Raw genomic sequence first — 16,679 nt, 5'->3', positions numbered from 1 at the left:
TTTAGTAGAGACGGGGTTTCACCATGTTGACCAGGATGGTCTCGATCTCTTGACCTCGTGATCCACCCGCCTCCCAAAGTGCTGGGATTACAGGCGTGAGCCACCGCGCCCGGCCTTATTTATTTATTTATTTATTTTGAGACAAAATCTTGCTCTGTTGCCCAGGCCAGAGTGCAGTGGCACCATCATAGCTCACTGCAGCCTCGACCTCCTAGATTCCTTTCACCTCAGCCTCCTGAGTAGCTGTGATTACAGGTGCATGTATAGCTAATTTTTTTTATTGTTTATTTTGCAGAGGCAGGGTCTTGCTATGTTGCCTAGGTTGACCTCAAACTCCTGGCCTCAAGCAGTCCTCCTGACTTGGCTTCCCAAAACTCTGGGATTACAGGCGTGAGCCACCATGCCCAGCCTGAAGCTTTTATAATTTAAATACTGTGATGCTGACCTGTGAATAGACAGGCTGACAGATTGAAGGAAGAAAAACAAAAGTCCAGGTATAGATCCATGTACATATGGAAGTTTAGTGTATGATCAAAGTAGTGACTCAAGTCACTAGAGCAAAGAGGGACTTTTTAGTAAAGTTTCATTTTTGCCATCTAAATTCTTCATCTGAAATTGATTTTCATATACAGTGTGAAAGAGGTAGGGATTGAGTTCATCTTTTTCCTTATAGGTAAGCCTTTGTCACCCACTGAGCTTGTATGCCACGTCTGTCATATATATACTAACTTTTTTTTTTTTGAGATGGGTTCTTGCTCTGTTGCCCAGGCTGGAGTACAGTAGCACGATCTCAGCTCACTGCAGCCTCCACCTCCCAGGTTCAAGCGATTCTCCCACCTCAGCCTCCCAAGTAGCTGGGACTACAGGGGCGTACCACCACACCCAGTTAACTTTTGCATTTTTAGTAGAGACAGGGTTTCACCATGTTGGCTAGGCAGATCTCAAACTCCTGACCTCAGGTGATCACCCACCTTGGCCTCCCAAATTGCTGGGATTACAGGCATGAGCCGCCGCGCCCGGCCTATACTAACATTTTATATATTTATCCTGCAGCTTCAGAACTCTTCTATTCCATTGGCTACTTTCTGTATGCCTGTACCAAAGCCACACTGCCTTAATAAGCTACCTTTTTCTAATTAATTCCTGGTGCCTGGTAGGGCAGCAGCACCTCCTGGCTGTTTTGTAACTATGTAGAGGCTACTGTTGTCAGGGACAGAGAGAACAGGACTTGAGAGGCCAGGAAGAAGACAGAATCAAGGGTGGGTAACAGAGGGCGGGCAGCAGAGGCATTAGAGTCCCCGCAGGCCAGCTTGCCACTGGGTTTTCCCCTTTGTTTCCCAGCTCGCTGTGTAGCATGGAGGGAATTTGTAGGAATGGTACTTGGAAGCCTTGGTGGGAAGGTTGCCCAGCCTCCATCATGTGGTGGGAGACACGTGCTGGGGACTCTGGGACCGATACCCCATCTATTCCCATCCAGGTCACAGGCTGCCAGGAACCCTCTGAAGGCTGCTCAGCTCAACTGTGTCTAAATAGTCACCACCGGGGCAGGGGAGACATGAGAAGACCTGTTAAGCAGTTTAACTTCTCTTCACCCCACCTTCCCTCTCGTGGTCATGGGACCTGGTCACACAGACTTGGGGAAGAGCTGCTGTCCCAATGGGGAATGGCCCTCCCTTGCCGCCACCACTCAGGTGCAGCAGTACTTATGGAGGGCTCATGATGTGACAGGTGCAGTCCAACCCCAAGGCCTTCTCTGGGCCCAGGATTCACAGTCCCTGTGGGGTAAAGAAAGAAAGGGGGGCTCTGAGGTATGAATCACCAGGGTCAGGGATTTGGGAGTTGTGTGAAGGAGAGAGGGCAGGAGTGAGCAAGGAACTGAAGGAGGGTGCAGCAGGGATATGTCACTAGGGTGGGGGGTTTCTTTTGGGGGCCAATTTTTTTTTTTTTGAGACAGTGTCTCGCTCTGTCTCCAGGCACTAGGCTGGAGTACAGTGGCACGATCTCAATTCACTGCAACCTCCACCTCCCGGGTTCAAGCAATTCTCCTGCCTTAGCCTCCCGAGTAGCCAGGACTACAGGCATGCGCCACAACGCCCAGCTGATTTTTTGTATTTTAGTAGAGACTGGGTTTCACTTTGTTGGCCAGGATGGTCTCAATCTCCTGACCTTGTGATCCGCCCGCCTCGGCCTCCCAAAGTGTTGGGATTATAGGCATGAGCCACCGCGCCTGGTCTTGGGGGCCAATTTTATTGAGATTTATCAAGTTCAGCAAATGGGGACATATCCTAAGTGTACAGCCCTTTGATGTTCACAAAGTGAGCATACTCTTGTCACCTGCATCCAGATCAAGAAACAGAACATGACCAGAACTCCGGCACAGTTAGAAGTTGGTGGTTGTTGATAGGGCACAGTGGCTCATGCCTGTAACCCTAGCTCTTTGGGAGGCCAAGGCGGGAAGATCGCTTGAGCCCAGGAGTTCAAGACCAGCCTGGGCAACATGGCAAAACCCCATCTCTACTAAAAATTGAAAAATTGGCCAGGCGTGGCGGTACATACCAGCAGTTCCAGCTACTTGGGAGGCTTGGCTGGGAGGATCACTTGAGCCAGGGAGGTTGAGGCTGCAGTGAGCCATGATCACACTGTTGCACTCAGCCTGGGCAACAGAGAGAGAACCTGTCTAAAAAAAAAAGTTGGTGGTCTTCAAGAGGGTTGCGGCAGCAGATGGGGGAGGTTGATGGGCTTAGGGAGGTTTATACGTTTGAGGAAGGTAGAGAGTCACCAGCTCACTGTGGCTGAGTAGAAGTGTGAGTCCAGCGCAGGAAGCTGTCGCATATAAAGATTCAATAGCAGAGCTTGGGTCACACCAGAGAAGGCAGCCAAGTTTGTGGCTTCATGTTCTTCTTGCCAGTGCTCAGAGAAGCGCATGTTCCCACAGAGATTGTGCAAGGTTGGGGTTCAGGTATGCAGCTTTGCCAGGGAAGGGGAGACAGGGAAGCCCCTGGAGGTGGCTTAGTCACTGCACTGCTTCACCCACTTCTCATAGCTTCCACTCCTAGGGCTTGATAGTAGGGAACATTCAGGCGAAGCCTGGTGGCCCACACCTGTAATCCAGCACTTTGGGAGGCTGAGGTGGGAGGATCGCTTGAGCCTAGGAGTTCCAGACCATCCTGGGCAACATGACGAAACCTCGCCTCTACAAAAAATTAGCTGGACATGGTAGCATGTGCCTGTAGTCCCAGCTACTTGGGTGGCTGAGGTGGGAGAATTGCTTGAGCCCAGGAGGTTGAGGTTGCAGTGAGCCATGATTTCACCACTGCACTCCAGCCTGGGCAACAAAGTGAGACTGTCTCAAATAAATAAATAAAAATAAATAAAACTGTTTTACAAAAGAGTAGGGAATATGTGGAAGGAGCAAGCAACAGGAAGTAGGCAACAGGGACAAGGAGCAGGGGATAGGAAGAAGAAGTGGGAGAGCAAAAAGCAGGAAGAACATGGGAGAGCCGGAACACACAGGGGACGCCTGTGGGTCCCTGAGGGACCCACTCAAGGCCCTGTCGCATCCTTTCCTATAGAAAGTCAAGAAGCCCTTTCTGGGTTCCTCCCTGAGCCCCTTCCAATAATGCACCCCTCCATCTCGCAGAGCACAGACTTCTGTCCCTCAAAGGGCCTGGAGGGACAGTGGCCATGCCCCGAGGACCAGTGTAGCATGACCATATGTCCCTTGGCTAGGACATACTATGATCCGCAGGTCTCAAAGACTCAGAGCACTCTGGACTGGGGACAGAATTTGCTGTGGCAGGCTGAAGTTGGGAACATAGTATTATGGGGCGGGGGTTCTTCGTGAGGAGAATGCTCCAGGGATGGGGACTTTTTGTTCTAGGGTGGTACAGAGGGAGACCTGAGGGTGAGGAGTCCACACATGGTGGGGACAGGTTGGCTGACCTGCCATCTGGAATCCCTAAAGGGGAACCTTTCCTCATGGTGTTGCCACAGTTGCGTGTGGGCGTGTAGATGGATCTAACCACATTGCTCTTTTTTTTTCAGGTGCTTCTATGAGTTACAGGTTCAGGACTCCACTAGGAACCTGGATTATCTGTGGGGGAGGAAGAGAGAGGGACACTGGGACTGAGGAGCATTTATGGGGTGAAGAGATGGGATCTTAGTATCACATCAGTAGCTTTTGGGTCTCAGAGACCTACCCCATTCCTTCAGGCAGAGCAGGGTCAGGGGCTTGTATTCTGGTGAGGAGACTGGTGTGGGGGAGAGATGGACATTAAATTATTGCTGCTAATCATACACATTATTTCCAGTATTGCATATTATCATGCCTAATATCAAACTGCAATATTATAAATCACTACTAAAGTTATACGTTCAATTATAGTTATGATAACTACTCTTAAACTAATGCTTATAAGTGCTGTATGCGTAGCACTGTTCCAAGTACTTCACATATACAACCTCATTTAATATGGACATTGTCCCTGTGAATTAGGCCTTCTTTTTATCCCTATTTTATAGATGCAGGAACTGAGGCTCAGAAAGGTAATATGATTTCTTCAAGGACACAGAGCTAAGACATGGCAGGGGCAGGATTGGAAGGCAGACAATCTGGTTCCAGAGCTCCTGCCTTTTTTTTTTTTTTTTTTCTGAGACAGAGTCTTGCTCTATACTCCAGTCTGAAGTGCAGTGGCATGATCTCTGCAACTTCCACCTCCCCAGTTTAAGCGATTCTTGTGCCTCAGCCTCCCAAGTAACTGGAACCACAGGCATGTGCCATCATGCCTGGCTAATTTTTGTATTTTTAGTAGAGACGGAGGTTTCACCATGTTGGCCAGGCTGGTCTCGACCTCCTGACCTCAAGTGATCCGCCTGCCTCAGCCTCCCAAAGTGCTGGGATTACAGACGTGAGCCACTGCACCTGGCCCATTTCCTGTGTTTTGACTCCCTCAAAAATATCCAAGGGGCAAAGACACCCCATAAACATCCTCCAACCCCAGCACAGACCACTGAAGGATTCTGGGCCGGCACTGTGACACCCATGTTTTAGGAAGAAGGACTGAGGCTCAGGTGAGAGAAGAACTGGCCCCCAGGCTTCCCACTGAGCTGGGTCCCATGCTGCATACTGCACTTGACTGTGGCCCCTACACGCTTCCTCTCAGCTGTCATAGAGTCTCTCCCAAACAGAGATTCACCCACAGACACCCTGAATGCTGGGGATGGAGGGTGCTCATTTGACTCATTTTAATGGATGTTCTACAAGAGCAGTGGGGGATGTGATGAGCCCAGGGCTATGGATCCTGCCAGGAGCTCTTGCCAGGTCTCAATGGGAGGTAGCCTCATCTGCTGTTCTGGACTCTGTGTCCCCTGAGGCACCGGTCCTCCCTGTCCATGCTTGCACTTGGCAAAGGGCTGACCTGTACACTGGGTTCCATCCTTCCCCTGCTACTTTCACTGTCCCCCCGGGGGTTGGAAGAGCTGAGGACTTAGAAAATGGGCTCTGAGGCTAGGGAACACCTTAAGAGTGCAGATAGTGGATGCTAAGATTTGGTGAATTGCCAGGAGCCATCAAGCTCTTGCAGGCAGCTGAGGGAACATTGATAAGGTCACCAGGGCCAAACCAGGGCCTGGGCCCTTCCCTTACAGTTGTGCCCATCAGCAAACGCTGCAGTTGGTCCCCTTCAGCGGACAAGATTCAGACCCTCCACGGGCATAACCAACGTGTAGATGTTGATGTAGGCGTTGTAGCTGCGTGCACATTCCCTGCTCAAGTGGCCAAGTACTGTGTGTTCAAAATCTGCCCATTCCCATTGGGACATAATTTGGGCCATGGGGTAATCTCCCAGGAGTGTAAAAGGCTCTGGGACAGGACCACAGAGGATTCAGGGGACTGTGGTTGGTGACCTAGATGCCCTGGAGTACCCCCAAATTCCCTCTCATCAGAGTACCCACTGCTCTTACCTGGGTTCTTATTGGTAAGAGCAGTGGATACTCTGATGAGAAGGAATGTGGGGGTCCTTTTCTTTACCAAAGGAGATATATTGGGGCCCTTTTCAAGCAGGTTCAGGTCAGCAGGACACAGGTGCTCCACTGAATGTTTGCAGCAGTCTGAATTTCTAGTTTCCAGGGGCCTCACTTGAGTCAAGACCTTTGGAGTGTGAGGAGCAGGAGCCACGGACTGGACCCAGCTGTGGGGGCAGAAAGGCCTCAGAGGGGAGTATTTGGAGAGTCTGTCATTCAGATTTTCTAGAGGAGGGATGATCCAGAAAGTGAGGGCTGAGTCTAGAGACCTTAGTTTGGGCGAGGGGACAGCTGGGTTGAGGGAGGTGTGTGGAGGGTATGGGCTAGCATATCCGGCTGGTCTTGATTTTGAACCCTACCTGCATTTCATTGCTGTCAGTATTTCCTTCCAAGTTGGTCAGAGGAGTGAGGGGAGAAGTAGGGGAGGCAAGAGGAGGGCAGAGCTTGGGGATTTTGAGCTCACACCTTCTATCCATCCTACCTCTCCTCTGCCCCAAACAGCCCCTTCCAAGGAATGCCCTGCAGTGGTGGCTGGGAAGCCAGGGCCACTCCTTCTTCCCAAGTCCCCAGCTGGTTACTGTGGGACTCTGGGTGCCCGGGGTCCCCTTTCACTTGTCAGACTCATGGTACAAAACCTGAGGGCAGGGACAGTAACACACGTTTGGATGGGGCATCCTCACTGGACAATATCAGGACTGTGCTTGAGGCAATGAAAGCCACTTGCCAATTGGTAGGGCATTTGTCAATGACTTTGTCTGGCAAGATGTGTGAATGGGGAATTTCCAATAAGGCAGTGATTTGTCAGCTGTGGGATCGTTTATAACTAGAAAGCCCTGGGCAAATAGCAATTAGAAATCAGTGTAGGAAAATATTTTAAAGTATTGACTGGAGAGATTAGTCAAAGGTTACAGTTGATAATGCAGGGCCTGTGGCCATTACTGCTGTTGCCAATCTTCAGTGCTAATGCCAATGTTGAGAATTACTACCAGGACCTCAGAATTTAAGTAAAATATGAAAACCCGACATTCGGCCTCCCTCATCCCCACTGGTCCAGGGTGCTCACACCAGGTCATCAGCAACATGGGTTTGTTCCCAGGCACTACACAGAAACGGTGTCTGCTGGGTGGTAACTCTTTATTTCATTGTCTGGAAGAAAGATGGGAGTGGGAACGGGGTGGACACTGCGCAGGCTTCAGCTTCCACTCCAGGCAGGATTCAGGCTATTTGGGACCGCAGGGACTGCCAGGTGCACATCCCTGGCTCCCGAGGCAGGCAGGCAAGGTGACGGGACTGGAAGCCCCTTTCAGAGCCTTGGAGGAGCTGGTCCGTCCACAAGCAATGAGTACCACTCTGCAGTTTGCAGGGGATGGATAAACAGGGAAACACCTGGAAGGGAAAAGGGAGTCATCTCTGAGGGCTTTTCCTCCCTGTCTCCCCCGTGGAGCAGAACTTCCTCTCCTCGGCTCTCAACCCTGAGATCCTGGGGAGACTTGCTCACCCCACCAGAGTGCATATCCCAGGATAGCCCCTCCCACTGGGGGAACTGTCGCTGGGTTCTGCAAGGTAACAGTAAGCCAGTAAATCAGTGTCCTGAAATGGTGGCTGGGGAATAGACCCTGGGGGTCAGTCAGGCAGGTCGCCTGGGGAATTGTCCCAAAGGACAGGGGAAAACTGGCAGTAGTAAGGAGCCCCACCCGGTTGCCGGCTGAGGAGTTTAAGCACAGGAATAACCAGTGGGACTCCAAGATAGTCATTGGGCTCAGAGGACATCATGGGGCCTTCAGAGAACAGGCTTGGACTAGCCACGAGGTCAGTGTAACACCCTCTGGTGTCTGGAACAGTCAGAGCTGCAGAGGTGCGGATGTGCTAAGGAAGGGTCAGTGGGATTAGGGAACAGCACTTTGGGTTCTTGGAGAACATTCTGGGGAACCAAGAAACAATCCCAGGGGCTCAGGAACAGACAGTGGGATTACAGAATAGTCACAAGGGAGAGTTAGAGGGACCAGGGACAGGCGATCACACGGTATTGGACACAGGGCAAAGGAGCAGCCAGAATTTGTAAGGGAGCAGTCTTGGGCTTAGGGAAATAGCAAGAGAGATCAGGGACAGCCCCTAGGGTTGGGGAGCTGCCACAGGGACACGGAATAGTCAGAGGGAGCAAGAAACAAGCCCACGGTTTAGAGAAGGGCCCTAGGAAGGATCTCCCGTTGGAGGTCAGGGTCCAGGCACTCACTGTGCATTCCTCACAGCCAACAGTGTAGGTCTTGGTGAAGCCCCGGCGCTGAGCTAAGCTCAGACTGTTCCAGGGAGCCACGAAACTGCAGGTGGTGATGTGCAAGAGTCCGTCCTGCAGTTTTCCTAGGAGGAAAAAGGGGGAAACCGACAAGCAGCTTGTGATTGGGTGAGCCGCCGGGCGGGCAAAGGCCCGGCTTTCTGATAGGCTGAAATTGGGGTGGTCCCCATTTCCAGTGGGGCCATTCCCATCAGAGCCTCGCCCCCTCGCGGTTGCTAGGCCGCGCCCCCAGGGACTGGTTGGCGTGACACAGGGCGCGGGAACGCTGCCTCACCAGCGATGAGAAACTCCTCGCTGCGGTTGTGGGACCTGTGGAAGTATCCGCAGACACTCTCCATGGCGGGGGTGTAGACGAACCGGATGTCAGCGGTATCCCCTAAGGCCTGGAACCCTTTATACATCTGTTGATGGATGAGGGGAAGTGTCTCGTTTACTGACATAATCCTCCCACTCCAGGTTCTTCCCTGATGTCATATAGCATCCCGAGATCACAGGCAACTTTTTCGCACCAACCAGTGGCCAGAAGCTTCTGTTTTGACCAGGAGGAAGATGTTAGAAAATGCTGGGAAAGGGGCAGGGGGAGTACCTTGGTCATCTTGATCTCATAACGCTTGTATAAGGTGGTCTGGTTGACTTCTGGTGCCCCCACGAACTTGGCCTTGATGACTGCAGGAGAGGAGGGAAATATGAGTCAAATGGACTGCATGAGCCAATAAAAATAAGATCATCATCTCATAATACCAGCAAAGTGCATACATAAATAGGGGTTATTGGATGCCAGACAGCACATTAAGTGATTTACACATTTGTTCATTGTTTCGTCTGTATGTTGAATGTCTCTCTTTGCCAGGCACTGCTTAAGCCATTTTCATATATTCATTTGTTCATTTACTCCACAAATATTTCGGAGTGCCCACTGTGTCCCAGACATTGTTCTGGGTGTTAGGGACACAGCAGTGAACAAAACACAGAGATCCCTTCCTTTGTGGAGTTCACATTCTAGCCAGGAGGAGACAGGCTAAGAACAAACAAAAGAAGTATATGGGAATGTTAGAAGATAGTAAGTATAATGGGGAATTACAGACCTGGGTAAGAGGATGACAAAGATTCTTTGCTTGACCAAACTTTACTCAGGCTCCTGAACCTTCTCCTAGGCCCATCTGTGCACTTCCTTGTAAAATCCAATTTTAGCAAACAGCCCTGCTAAGTTAGTTTAGCAAGAACCCCTGTCCTCGATATCTGATCCTCCTCAGTATCTGATCATCCTCAGTCTCTGGTCATCCTTCTATCTGATCATCCTCAATGTCTGATCATCCTTGCTACCTGATCAGGTTCTTCATCTTCCACCATCCCCCAGGTGATGTGTGATTCTCCTGGCCTGCCTTCAGCAAGAATCCCGTTAGGTCGGTTTTGCCAGAATCCATTACCACTGATGTTTCCTCTTAGTGATTTCCACCCACAGACCCTCACACTGGTCCTTGGCTGTACATTCCCACTGGCCCATGCTATATTCAGTGTTGAGCCCAATCTCTTCCTGCCAACTGCAAGATCCCATGGCAGTGGCTCCTATATCCATCACCATGGTCCTGAATATGGTCTTCCTTACAGTGTACTATAACAAGTATCACTGAATATTTTTCTCTTTAACAGGAGATCAGGAGTACTAAGGGGCAGGGGTTAAAATTTTAAACAGGATGGCCAGGGAAGACTATCCTGAGAAGGTGACGTTTGAGGCAGCCACCCATGTGGATACCTGGGGGGAAAGTGTACCAGGCAGAGGGAGCAGCCAGCAAGAAGGTCCTGTGGTAGGCTTGGGCCCGGAGTACACAAGGAAGTGTGAGGATGCCAGTGCGGCCAAAGCAGAGGAAGTGCAGGGGCGAGTGGAATCGATCCAGAGGTAAGTGCCATTGTGAGCCCCACTGGACTGAGAGGGGAAACCAAGGTAGAGTGTGTGGGCTGAGTGGGGTGAGAACTCACCGAGGTCAGAATTGCAGAAGGCTGTCTGTGGATGGGGTTGGACACAGGTGCAGGCCTTGCTGGGGGCTATCAGCCACAGCAACAACAGGATGCCGGAAGCCAGGGGCGCAAAGGGGGCCATGGTAGGTTCTGTGGGAAAGGGGGATGTCAGGTGGGCCCCAGGCCAGCTGATCTGCGGACCTGGGCAGGTCATCCACCCCATCCTGCTCTGGGGCAGCCTATGGAGGGGATTAGGGGGCTGGATTTGGTCTTGAAGGGTTGGGGAATTTGGGGAATTTAAGGGGATTGGGGAGCCCAGAGGAATTTAAGATTTAGAGAGTTGGGAGAGTTTAAATTATTGAGGGACTGAGTGAGTTGTGGGATTGTGGAGTTGTGGCACTTGGGGGAGGAGGGGGCTCAGGAAGTTTGAGGAATGAGGAGATTGGGGAAGTCTGGAGGTTGAGGGGTTTGGGAGTGAGGAATTTGGGATTGGGGGGCTGAAGGAGTTTGGAGGAGGTGGAGAGCTTAGGGGTTGTGTATATTAAGAGATGGGGGCTGGGGGATTTAGGGGGGTTAAGAATTTGGAGGAGGTTAGGGGTTTAGGGAGCTAGGGGAGTTTGGAGGTTGAAGGAGTTGGGGGAATTTGGGGGCTTAAAGCAATGGGGATACTTGAGGAATTTGAGGGCAAAAGAAGTTTGGGGCTGGGCACGGTGGTTCACGCCGGTGATCCCAGCACTTTGGGAGGCTGAGGTGGGCAAATCATGAGGTTAGGAGATCGAGACCATCCTGGCTAACACCGTGAAACCCGGTCTCTACTAAAAATACAAAAAATTAGCCGGGCATGGTGGCAGGCGCCTGTAGTCCCAGCTACTCAGGAGACTGAGGCAGGAGAATTGCTTGAACCCAGGAGGTGGAGGAGGTTGCAGTGAGCCGAGATTGCGCCGCTGCACTCCAGCCTGAGTGACAGAGCGAGACTCCGTGTTAAAAAAAAAAAAAAAAAAAAAAAAAAAAAAAGATTGGGAGTTTGGGAGCTGGGGGAGTTTAGGGAGCTGCAGGGATTTGCGATGGGGATTTAGGGGCGATGAAGGAAGTTGCGGGATGAAGGAGTTTGCGGGGGGATTTGGAAAGCATTTGTGATATTGGGGGGGTCACGGTTTGTGGGAGTTGGGGATGGATGTCAGGTGTTCTAGGGAGTTCGGAGCCTCGGGGTTGGGGAAGCGGCTTCAGCCTCCGACCCTCTTCCCCCTTGACTAGCCCAGGGTCCTGGTACCGGCAGGCCAAGCTGAGCAGACAGGCATTTGGCACTAAAGTGCACAGGCCTGGTGGCCAGTACCCAAGCTGCAACCCAGCCCCAGTCCCTGCTGGGCCACCCCGCGGCCCTGCTTACCTCTGGTGTCTCTCTGGGCGCTGGATCTGCGGCGATGGCGGCAGGGCCTGAGCGCTAGAGGATAAATGTCCACGCTAGGGGCGGGGGTGGCAGCGGGTGCGGAAACCACAGGCCTCCAGGCTTCCTGGATGCATTACTCATCCACCCACCCAGTGCAGAAGCCAAGGGGCGGGCCGAAGAAAGGAGATACACCCTCCTCCTCTCCCACCGTCCTCCTTTCCCTCCCCCTAGGCCTTGCCCGGGCCAGCCCCCTCCCCCACCTCCACGTCAGTCACTATTCCTTCCAAGCCGCCTCAGCGGAGAGCTTAGAGGCAGCATTCACCCCAGCCCAGTCCTCTAGAGTCTCCAGAATCTATCCAATCACCCACATCCCCCAAGCTCTCTGTGGCTCAAACCCAAATTAGTTCAGTCCTTCAACATTTATTGTGCATCTACTGTGTGCCAAGCACACAAAAATCCCTTGTTTGGTATGTCTGACATGCTGGTGAGGGGTGGCAGAGAGGGAACAAATTAAGTAGCAGCAGTGGAGGGAGATAAAGCAGGTGAATGAGGAGGAATACAAAGTGGGGAAACTAAGGCACGGAGCGGTTAAGTGACTTATCCAGGATCACAGAGTCAATACATGGCAGAACTGAGACTGGAACTCAGGTGGCCTGGAGCGAAAGCCAGGGTCTCAAAAAATACTGACAAATAGCTGGCATTTATATAGCACCGACTGTATACTAGGCACTCAGTATAGTTTATCTCACTCAAAGATCACAACAAATCTCCGAGGTGGGTACCAGTCACTATTCCCATTTTACAGATGAGGAAATATGGGACGTAGAGGGACTGAAGACCTTTCCCAAGATCACAGGGTGTGGCCGGGATTCTAACTGAGGCTACCTGGAGCCAGGATTGTAACTCAGGAGTGGCACCGTCCTAGCAGGCAGGGAATGGTGCGAGTGAATGAATAAGCATTGGGAAGGGGGTGGCTGTGAATGATGGTGGAAGAAGCAAGTGAGCGAGTCAGTAGAAAACCAATCCCCACCCCATGCTGCCCTGCGCCTTCCCCACGGACCTATGCCCTAGGTTGGGGATGGGGTGGGGCAATCCTTGCCCACCAGACTTTTGACAATGCAGGAATCTTCCCTGGGGTTCTGATGACCATCCTGAATTTGAGGAGGATAGATCCATAATAATAATGGTATTGATGATGGCAGCCGCTTATTGAGCACTTTCTGTATACTGTGTGCTGAAGTGTTTGTATAAATTATCTCATTCACTCACCATACTCCCTTGCTAATTAAATTTGATTAACTCAGGTATGTTATCCCAATAACAAGAACACAACCAAAACTACCAGCAGCCCTCACGGAGTGCTTACTGCGTATCCAGCACTGTTCTGGGTGGGAGGAGGGTGAGGGATGAGAAATTACCTAATGGGTACAATGTACACTATTTGGGTGATGGTGACACTAAAAGCCCCGACTCCACCACTATGCAATATATCCATGTCACAAAACTGCAGCTGTATCCCCTAAATCTTTTTTTTCCTTTTTTCTTTTTTGAGATGGAGTCTCGCTCTTTTGCCCAGGCTGGAGTGCAGTGGTGCAATCTCAGCTCACTGCAACCTCTGCCTCCGGAGTTCAAGACATTCTCCTGTCTCAGCCTCCCAAGTAGTTGGCATTACAGGCACATGCTACCATGCCTGACTAATTTTTGTATTTTTAGTAGAGACAGGGTTTTACCATATTGGTCAGGCTGGTCTCAAACTCCTGACCTCAGGTGATTCTCCCTCCTTGGCCTCCCAAAGTGCTGGGATTACAGGTGTGAGCCACTGCACCCAGCCTTCTAAATCTATTAAGAAAGCACTTGGCCGGCCACGGTGGCTCACGCCTATAATCCCAGCACTTTGGGAGGTTGAGGCAGGCAGATTGCTTGAGCTCAGGAGTTCAAGACCAGTCTGGGCAACACGGTGAAACCCTGTCTCTATTTGAAAAAGGCCAGGTGCAGTGGCTCATGCCTGTAATCACAGCACTTTGGGAGGCCAGGGTAGGTGGATCACAAGTTCAAGAGATCGAGACTATCCTGGCCAACATGGTGAAACCCTGTCTCTACTAAAAAATACAAAAATTCGCTGGCAATGGTGGCATGCACCTGTAATCCCAGCTACTCAGGAGGCTGAGGCAGGAGAATCACTTGAACCCAGAAGACACAGGTCATAGTGAGCCAAGATCATGCCTCTGCACTCCAACCCAAAGCACTGTTGTAAAGTCTTTCTACAGACATTATCTCATTTAGTCAATCCTGATTGCCTCTTTGTTCATTAATGTTAGTGAAGGAAGAGATGTTAAGCCAATAATAACAGTACTCAACACTTCTTGAGGATCGAGGCTTACTGTATGCTCGATAGCATGTTGAGCATTTTTCCTGAAATAACTAACTTATTTCTCACAATATTCCTGTTAGATATAGCTCATGTTCTCATTATACAGATGAGGCAACTTAGACACAAAAGGACTGAGTGACCTGCCCAGGAATGAGAATGAAGAAATGGTTCTGTTGGTGGGGGGTGCGGGGGACAAAAACAGGGAGGAAGGGAAGTAAACCAAAAAAAATCTGTAGGAGGTGATTGTGAAAATGGGATAGTGAGAGTGAATGAGACTGGGGCTGAGTAACCTGGTGCCTCCGAGGGAGAAGTGAGGGCAGGGAAAGTCCTGCCTGGCCCCTCGCTGACCCTGGTTCTGACGCCAGCTCTTTGACTCTGAAACGTGAGTCAGCACAGAGTTTTGCCGACTGTTTACATTTGGAGTCCTGTGGATCTGGGTTATTGTGCAGTTTTGAAATGGAGAGTGGGAGGGGTGTTCATGGAGGGGTGTCATACCAGGTGCTTGGGCCTCATTGTGCCCTCTGTACAGATGGGGAAACTGAGGCTCAGAGAGGGGGTGTGACCTGCCTGGGGTCCTTCATGGCCTTAGGAAGAGGAAAGGCCAAGCTTCAGACCTAGGGCTTTCCAGGAGTTCTCAGAGTTCAAAGTGCCCTGCACACACACACGTACGGGCACACACACATACACAGAGTGTTACATTCAGGCTCAAGTCCAGAGAAAACAATGAAAAGAGGCACCTGGAAACCTCGGGGTTGTCGGGGGAGGTATGGGTGTGTACACACAGCCCTCTGGTGTGTTGTGTTTCCATTCCTGAGAGTCAGGCGTATGCCTGTGTGTTTTGTGTGTTGCTTCTGGGAGTTGTCTACCTGCCTCGATAAAGCAGGTCTGGTCTGCGTTGCACATGTAACCGTGAGTGCCTTGTGCACTTCTGTGTGCTGTGCCTGGGTGGTAGTGTATGCACCCGCCTTGGCATCATTTCCCTGGCCGGCTGCCCAGAGATGCCCCAAACCCCCGCCCCAACATCATGCCTCTCAGCCCACCTCATCATGACACCAGTCATTTGGGAAATGAGGAAGGAGGGGTGCAGAGGGAGGCCTGAAGGTCAATCGGTCACCCTGAGTCTGCGGGCTTCCTGTGCCTGTCGGGAACTGGGAACCACCACCGCCCCAGCAGCCCCTCTGGGAATGCCATCTTTCTACCTTGTCAGCAAGAGGGAGGGCCACCAGAGGGGTGCTGTGCAGCTGTGCTGTGGGGGTGGGGGGGAGGGGCAGCCTAGGGCCTTTCAACCTGTTTCCTCTACTCCATCTGGGACCGGAGAACCTGGTTTCCTCTACCCCACCTGGGATTGGGGGAGACTTGAGGTATCCCTCTCGCCTGAATGTGTGAGTGTGTGAGTGTGTGTGTGTTCGGGTGGGGGTGCCCGGGAATGATTTCTGCAAACTGAGTAGTGGGTGTCTCTGGTTGTGTGTAGCCTCTCTGTATTGTATATGTGGCAAGGCATGCTATGTGTGTGTGTCTAGATATACTTTTTCTGTGCCGAGGATTGTGGCGTGGGTCTGTTACGGGTCTCACTGGTGATGTGAATGCCCAGAAGTGCATATACCTGTGTGTGTTGTGTAGGACCTTGTTTGTTGTGCATTTGCCTAGGGGTGCTGTGTGTGTGCTTGTGTGTTGAGTATGTGCCCGGTTCTGTGGAGCATACCTCTGGAGTTTGTGTGTCTCTTGATTGCACGTGTAATCTTTTGTGTTGTGTGTGTTCCATTGATGGTTATGTGGGTTTGGGTGAGGGGAGGGAGCCTGGGTGGGTGTGTGCCCAAAACTATTGATCATGTGCCTAAGGGTGTCAAATGTGTACTGCCCAGGAGTGCTGGCTGCTGACCCATGCTCTGGGCACCTAGATGACTGAATGACTGTGTGAGTGTCTGTGCTGCCGGGAGCCTGCTACTTTGAGCCTGTTGTGGCCGTCAGTCTCAATGTGCACTGGCATCTCTGGGTCTGGTGATATATGTCTGAGTTTATGTGTGCGGGTGAGGCTTACGTACAAGGTTTGGCTAAGGGATCCAGTAGCTACATGTTCACCACCACACCCACACACACACATGCACTGGTACACACTCACCTCACTATCATCCATCCACTGTAAAAACAAACTTTCTTTTTACTGGAAAAGTACCCCACGCTTATCTCCTGCCTCTGCTCGGGAAAGCAGGGGTGGGAAGTCTGGAACTTGGTGGTGGGGTGAAGGAAGGGACAGACAGACAGGGCTCTGGGTTCAATTCTGGGCTTGGAGGCGGAGGCACTGTGTGACCCCCAGCTGCTGCCTGCCTGTCTCTGACCCATGTGTCCTGGGAAGTGGCTCATAATGCGGTTCCCACTGGCTAGGGTCCCCTCAGTACCACCCCACCCCCGGAGGTCGCCCTTTCTGCCCTGACCGTGCCTCCTCTGCCTTTCCCCACCAGCTCAGCAGCACGACATACCCTGTGGTTGTGAAGATGGGGCATGCCCACTCTGGGATGGGCAAGGTGAGTCTCTGGCTGGGCTGTGCATAGGTAGATGTATGCAGTGCACACCAGTCATTCTGTGTGATCATGTGTCCTGGGGTGTCATTGTCTATCAAGTTGGCGCAAAAGTAATTGTGGTTTTTACCAGTA

At 51.5% G+C, this 16,679-nt stretch overlaps 2 protein-coding genes across 3 annotated transcripts in view; one reads left to right on the top strand and one right to left on the bottom strand.

Moving 5' to 3' along the window:
• SYN1 (synapsin I) overlaps positions 1-16,679 on the top strand; it is a 50,275-nt gene that overhangs the window by 27,766 nt on the left and 5,830 nt on the right. For both annotated transcript variants that reach the window (XM_017517777.2, XM_017517776.2), the window contains exon 6: positions 16,488-16,550. In XM_017517777.2, the coding sequence (XP_017373266.1) occupies positions 16,488-16,550 (63 nt within the window). The remainder of the gene's footprint in view (positions 1-16,487; positions 16,551-16,679) is intronic.
• On the bottom strand, positions 7,139-11,834 carry TIMP1 (TIMP metallopeptidase inhibitor 1). The gene is made up of 6 exons (XM_017517781.2): positions 11,658-11,834; positions 10,292-10,420; positions 8,901-8,980; positions 8,589-8,715; positions 8,255-8,379; positions 7,139-7,407 (listed from the first exon to the last, which is right to left on the bottom strand). Exons 2-6 carry the CDS (start codon positions 10,410-10,412, stop codon positions 7,237-7,239), a joined length of 624 nt encoding a protein of 207 aa, XP_017373270.1. The 5' UTR covers positions 10,413-10,420; positions 11,658-11,834; the 3' UTR covers positions 7,139-7,236.

Source organism: Cebus imitator, unplaced genomic scaffold (assembly GCF_001604975.1).
Source record: "Cebus imitator isolate Cc_AM_T3 unplaced genomic scaffold, Cebus_imitator-1.0 Scaffold647, whole genome shotgun sequence".
Lineage (NCBI taxonomy): Eukaryota > Metazoa > Chordata > Mammalia > Primates > Cebidae > Cebus > Cebus imitator.
Note: the sequence above shows the minus strand (reverse complement) of the source record. Positions and strands in the feature narration are given on the sequence as shown.